The 7,500-nt window shown below is 38.4% G+C and overlaps 1 protein-coding gene across 2 annotated transcripts in view; it reads left to right on the forward strand.

Annotated features, from left to right (window-relative positions):
• Positions 1–7,500, forward strand: part of Tfb1 (transcription factor B1) — a 24,632-nt gene that overhangs the window by 11,703 nt on the left and 5,429 nt on the right. For both annotated transcript variants that reach the window (XM_043014827.2, XM_043014828.2), the window contains exons 3-5: positions 5,447–5,580; positions 6,149–6,370; positions 7,201–7,444. In XM_043014827.2, coding sequence (XP_042870761.2) covers positions 5,447–5,580; positions 6,149–6,370; positions 7,201–7,444 — 600 coding nt within the window. The remainder of the gene's footprint in view (positions 1–5,446; positions 5,581–6,148; positions 6,371–7,200; positions 7,445–7,500) is intronic.

Here is a 7,500-nt window from a genome sequence, read left to right on the forward strand (position 1 = left end):
TGTATATTTAGAGCTAGGTGAAGGACAGGCATCCTTTGCTTTACAACAGAGTTACATCCTCAGAAATCAATAGTAAGATAATCATTCCTGTACCAATAACAATATAATGTAACAAGGGTTTATTAAAGGCTACATATTTAAGAAAATTATTTAAAAAAAGAAAATTAATAACTGAGAAAGGAAAAGGAAAGAGCATGGACAGAAACGGAAGTAACAAAATGATGCTTCTTGATCACAGTCAGCACAGTTTTTTATGCTACTCCCTGTCCCTCACAAGGATGCTTAGAATGTCTAGCTTCACTGCCAAGGGAAAGCTTATCCTTTGCCTACTTCTCTGGGAACTGGTAGACTGATTTCCACTATGCTTTGAGACAATTATTAATACTATAAGAGAGTTATAAGATCATATATTCAATGATAGGGGTTTGAATCATATAACAATTATTTGTATTTAGCAAGGGGTGCCTGTTTAGATATGCAACTTTTTATTCGAGAAAATATCTTTCATCATCTTTAGAAAAAGAGTTTGCAAATTAATTCAGTAGAAAAGAGAATGTCTCACCTACTCAATATATAAGATAATTACCAGATCTAGTTAGCTATTTTGATAACCTTTGCACATATATGTCAATAAGGTACCTATTGTTATTAGCCATGATCCTCTCATGGATCATATGATTGTCTTTCTTTTATGTGTTCAGTAATCTTTGAAAGGGAGGAAAAAGTCAATAACCCAGATTAGATTAAGAGCATGATAGAGATCTTGCACTTGCAATTATTCAGGTTCCTTTGTTAGAATTTAGATCGAAGGTCCATTCCTTCATTGATCATGAGAAGTTTCAGGATATAATGAATGAATAAAGAAGGAATATATGAAATATATTGGTGAAATAATAATTCAATATTTGTAAATAAACTCCTCACAATTTGTAATTGTTATTAATTTAATTATTATTATTATTTTTTCTTTATGTCTATGTGTGTGCGTGCGTGCATATCTTAGGTTAATTTGCCCTTGGGGAGTGGCTTGAGTAATAGAATGCCACAAGTCACTGTAGAGTGCTCTTTATTCTTTCATGCACAGAGATCATGTGACTTGTAAAGTGACCTTTACCCCAAAGAGTCTGATAAAGTCCCCAGGAAATAAATACTTGATATCTTTGTTATGACTATAGTTTATTGGGTTTACTTCAGTGCATCAAATATTTGCCTTGGTGTCCTATGAGTTATGAAAGTTTTGAAATAGTCATTGATTTGATATTAACCCTCTCTGGACGGGTGGTACACTACGGTACCGCTCATTCAAGGGCCCGGTGGCCGGGTGGCACCATATGGTGCCAGTCATTTAATTGATTTAGGCCTAAGCGTTCGAAAGCCCCGGCATTGTGACATGCAAGGCTGGAATGCCCCCGTCGTGAGTGGGTTAATAACTGTTGTCAAGAGCTTGAAGCTATAGTGAAGAATGTTAACCCTTTCCCAACGGGGCACTCGCTACGCGAAGACCCCTATGCCGGGCGATTGCAATATTGCATTGAAATCGTCACACTGGCATGATGCCCCGGCATCGGGAGTTTGGCTGTGTCACACGGGTGTGACGCAACCGTCGTCATAGGGTTAAGCATAATGGAAATTAGAAGTAAAAACATGTAAAGTCATATTTAATGGTTTCACACATGATGTATTCAGACAACATGTGCACTTTTGCCCTCATTATCCTCCCTCTGTCATATTTCTGTGTATAGAGACTGTTAAGACTTATGTGCATGCATGAATTCATATACTTACAAATATATATGTATATATGTAAATACATGCAAATGCACACACACACACACACACACACACACACACACACACACACACACACACACACACACACACACACACACACACACACACACACACACACACACACACACACACACACACACACACACACACACACACACACACACACACACACACACACACACACACACACACACACACATATGCAAACACACACACACATGCAAACAAACATACACATGCAAACACACACACATACACATGCAAACACACACACATGCACATGCAAACACACACATACACATGGAAACACACATATACATGGAAACACAAACATACACATGCAGACACACACATGCTCATACACACACACACACACACACACACACATGCTCACACACACACACACACATGCTCACACACACACACACACACACACACACACACACACACACACACACACACACACACACACACACACACACACACACACACACACACACACACACACACACACACACACACACACACACACACACACACCTACACTCACCTACACTCACACACACACACACACACACACACACACACACACACACACACACACACACACACACACACACACACACACACACACACACACACCTACACACACACACACACACACACACACACACACACACACACACACACACACACACACACACACACACACACACACACACACACACACACCTACACTCACACACACACACACACCTACACTCACACACACACACACACCTACACTCACACACACACACACACACTTACACTCACACACACACACACACACCTACACTCACACACACACACACACCTACACTCGCACACACACACACACACCTACACTCACACACACTCACCTAACACTCACACTCACACTCATACTCACACTCACACTTACACACAGAGTAAAGCATGTGGGCAGCACTTACAATAGCATTGAGTTGGAATTAAGCATCAAAGAATATCAAGGAATTACTGATGAGGATGGAGCATATTAATATCTTATTTCTTTGTTTTGCATAAATGTTACAGAACACATTATTGATAGTATTAGAAAAATTGCACTAGATAAGTTATTTATTTTACAATAAAGACATGACTGTATAATGTGATGGATCTGAAGTGGATTTAGTGTCAGACAGTATTCATTAACCCTCTCTGGACGGGTGGTACAGTACTGTACCGCGCATTCAAAAGCCCAGTGGCCGGGCGGCACAGTATTGTGCCAGCCATTTAATTGATTTAGGCCTAATAATTCAAATGCCCCGGCATTGGGACATTCAAGGCTGGAATGCCCCCGTCGTAAGTGGGTTAATATGACTTCCACTTTTGACTTCAAAAAGATATGAAATGAAAAAAAATATTAGAATGCTCACATACACCAACTCATACTAAACCGCAATTACTGTTTTTACCATTTGTTTGCATCAATCAAGGTTAAGAAATGGCTATGGTCAGGGAGTAAAAAGGTACAAGGAATAGCTTTATTTTAAGGTCAAGTGAGTATGTAATAGGAGCACAGTACAAGCCTGCTACTTAGATCAAGGAAATCCTTGCGTGAAAGCTTCCCAACAGTCAAGGAGATTTATGAATAAGAAAGTGAATAGTTTTGAAATAGGTAAATATGAAGCTTATATTAGTACTTTTAATATAAGAAGTGTTAAAATGGAAAAAAAGTATCTATATGTCTAGCAAGGAAGAGAAAGAGGTCAACATTATTCTGCAAAGTTTTAGTTGGATTACTGAGGAAGCGTATTTTTTTACTCCACATTATTCTTTGTGCCTTGGATTGGGATCTGTTAATATGTGATATTATTGCTCAAATACTGCTCAATGTCGTTACTCCTTATTCTTTTTCAACTGTTGCCTTTATTATTAGATGAAATAACACTGGAATTTTATTGATTGTCGAGATGATTAATCAATTTATGCCGGGAGTGCAAGTATACATCCACTATTCACTGTGGCATAGTTTTATTTCTTTAATGATTCCTTTATGTTTTGAATTATTTCTTTTTACACAGATGATTCCACAAATGCTTAGTCATCAAGGACACAGTTAGTAAGCCTACTTGACCTCTACTGTTTACCCAATTTCTTGAACTTTCTGGATTTTTACAATTTTTTATTACTATTATTATTGTTACCAATGTTGCTATAATAGTGATGAGTGTGTGTGTGTGTGTGTGTGCATGTGCGTGTGAACAAATGTGTGATAGCAATAATAATGGTAGTAATGATAATGATAGTAATAGTAATAAAACTTATTGTCCCCAAAATTCAAGGAATCAGTTGAGGTTAGGTACGCCCATTAACCCTTTGAATACAAGGATGCATGTATTGCGTCCTCACAGCCCTCGTGACATATCTGAGGACGTGCATAATGCGTCATGGCCGAGTATTAGTGTTTTTTTCTTCTGGATACTGTACGAGATCTTTCAGAATATAGGTTGTATATGATACAATGTCTTACTTGACTTTCATTATTATTACATAGGAGTGTGATTCGCTTATACCAGGGGAGGTATGGATGTGCCCTACTAGCAATAATTTTATTATTTCTTTATGGAACATTATGTAAAATTATATAACTTATTATGATTAGTTTACCATACTACTTTGACCATTTTCTTTTGTCCTGTGAGTCACTGAGTTCTCTCACCAAGGTCACTCTTCTCACCCTCCTCCCAACTCATGTAAATAACTTGTCACATGCACAGGGGGAAGAGGTTGATTATGTATATATTTGATATATATTACATAATGATTATGTTGAGGTTTTGGCTAAAAAAAATTTATATTCAGTAGCAATGTTTAAAATCTGGAACACACCAGCATCCTGGATTCGGCATGGGTTGCGTTTTTTACTGCTCGGAGTGAAGGGGTTAATTGACTCCATAGATACTAAGTGCTTTTGAAACCATTCATGTGTAAAAGTCGTAAAAACCAATAGTGGACATTTCTTATCCCTAGCATCAATGGGTTAAGTTATCTGGTATTACAATGGTACAAGTTAGTGATGAGAAACCAAATGCCTACTGATAGACTATTTTCTTCCACATAGGGTGCTCATGTACTTGCCATTCACAAACCAATACATTACATCAATATATGGCTTAAGAAATATACCCTTGGTAAACCTGCTATATTAGTGACCCATGAACAGAATATATTATATTGGTTGCCCTTCAACAAAAGCTAAACCATTTATGAACACATTTATGAAGGATCATTCAGGCAAATAATATTTTGGAACAGGAAAGCTTGCAAAGAAAAATGAATGAGAGTATGATGTTCTTGCCATTTTTTCAGGATAATACTGGAAGATCCTGAGTAAAGTACCTGGTCATTTGAATCAGATTATTGGAATTTTTCTTTCTATTTGATAAGTGTTTTTCTTATTGGAGTTTAAAGTGTCAAAAAGTAAGGTTATGTGCTTACCGCAGGCTTTACTGCTATGATGAAGTTATTGTCCAATGTAAATTGGGCCCTATCAGCACTTAACATGTAGATAGTGAAGCGATGATATTTTTTGAAAGAAACATACAATATATTAGTGTTGACATTATTTCCATGTGTTTCAATAAATTAAAGAAATCCAACTTTGCAGCGCAAAAAATATCTCCGGAGGGGAAGCCAAAGGTCCAGCTTCAAATTGTCCTCCATGACATTTCGTCCCACACATTCCAGTTTTGCAATCCAGAGGGACGAGACAAGCAAGTTGTTGAAAGAAACCTGGTTAAGGTGAGCCTAGAGTGAACTGATTAATCCATTGATAACAAGAGTGCATGTATGTATGCACTCTTGTGTGGTTTCGTTTTATTTGTTTATTCTTTATTTTTCTTTCTTTCTTTCTTTCTTTTTTACGCAGTGCTTTTGTAATCCTTTAACCCATTTCAAGCCCGGGCCGTTTTCGGCTTGCGCGCATCGCAAATACCGGGGTTCTCGAACCGCATAAAAAGCCTAACGCCTCGGAGATCTCGGGCGCACAAGCCAATCCCCGCCGTTGCCCCTCGGTCCCTGGCTCCCCGAGCAACGCGGCTTTTCCCTCATAGCGCGCGCAGGGCGCCTGACACGCACGTCCTATCAACTGATATCACGTCAACCGGCTGACTGGAGTATGGGGGAAGCTCTTTGGAAATTATTTTTAAAAGTCTGTTGCTGAACTACTTTATTAGATATTCTCTTGTTATCTCTCTATGTTTGTAATAGAGAAAAGGCAATCAGCAATATATTAATAGATGACCTTCAGACTACTGTAATATATGAAGAATACAATTTTTGAACTTTTTTTTTTTTTTTTTTTCACTAGGAACGCCTCAGTCAGCTGATGAACCAGAATAAACGACAGCCTCCAGATGAATTGATGCAAAAGAAACGTATGTTGGATGAGAACGAACAACTTCAGCAACTGTATAGAGCGCTGGTACCCACAGCTATCATCTCAGTGGAGGAGTTTTGGAAAGAGATTGCGAGCCAGTACAAACAAACTATGGGACCACAACAGGATGTTGGAGTGTCTGGAGCATTTTTGGTTAGTTGAAATTTGCCCTTATTTGCTGTCTATTTGTGTTGGTGGTGGAGAATTATGCATTTCAAATTTATAGGCACTATGTGAGGAATGTTTCAGGAATCTGTAATTAACCCTTCCACAATGGGCATTTTTTGTGGAGTCAGATCACCTTTTTACTGCATTTTTCCTTTTATTGAAATTAACCCTATGACGACGGTGCGTCACACCCGTGTAACACAGCTAAATTCCCGATGCCGGGGCGTCATGCCAGTGTGACGTTTCCAATGCAATATTGCAATGGCCCAGCGTAGGGGTTTTCGCTTAGCACGTGCCCAGTCGGGAAAGGGTTAAGCTATTTATTCCTGCAGTTACATAACTAGGGCATCATATTGAATGCTATTTTGTAAAACTTGGTTGATATATCATATATAGACTCACATGTGAAACCATAAATCTAGAAAATAATATAAGATAATTGAAACCACTTCTATCTTAAGATGCCCAGCCAAGGGTGAACAGTTTAAGATGTAGCCTTTTTCGAAAGGTTAAGAAAGAAAGAATGGAATTTGTATTTTGGAATTTTGTTGTATATATGTTGATATACTTATTAACCCATCCACGACGGGGGCATTCTAGCCTTGAATGTCACAATGCCGGGGCGTTCGAATTATTAGGCCTAAATCAATTGAATGGCTGGCACAATATTGTGCCGCCCGGCCACTGGGCTTTTGAATGCGCGGTACAGTACTGTACCACCCGTCCAGAGAGGGTTAACTGAATTCAAATGTTAATTCCATTTAGATAGAAAAAATGATATATATACATGACTAATTTTGATATTTTATCCACAGGCTGACATAAAACCTCAGACCGACGGGAATAATGGAAAAGTCCAGTATAATTTAACCCCAGAGATCATGGCTGCTGTGTTCAAGACATACCCCACAGTCAAAAAGAAACACTCAGATTATGTCCCACACAGAATGTCTGAATCTGAATTTTGGACCCGATTCTTTCAGTCCCACTACTACAGTGTCCACACCACTAGTCGCAGTGAAAATGTATTTTCTGAGTGTGCAAAATCTGATGATAAAGGTATTTACTTGGATCATTTTCATACCATTTTCTGACATTATGCTATACCTTGGTAA

This window comes from Penaeus japonicus, unplaced genomic scaffold, assembly GCF_977035675.1.
Source record: "Penaeus japonicus unplaced genomic scaffold, GWHDUDI00000001_assembly GWHDUDI00000010, whole genome shotgun sequence".
NCBI classification, from domain to species: Eukaryota; Metazoa; Arthropoda; class Malacostraca; order Decapoda; family Penaeidae; genus Penaeus; species Penaeus japonicus.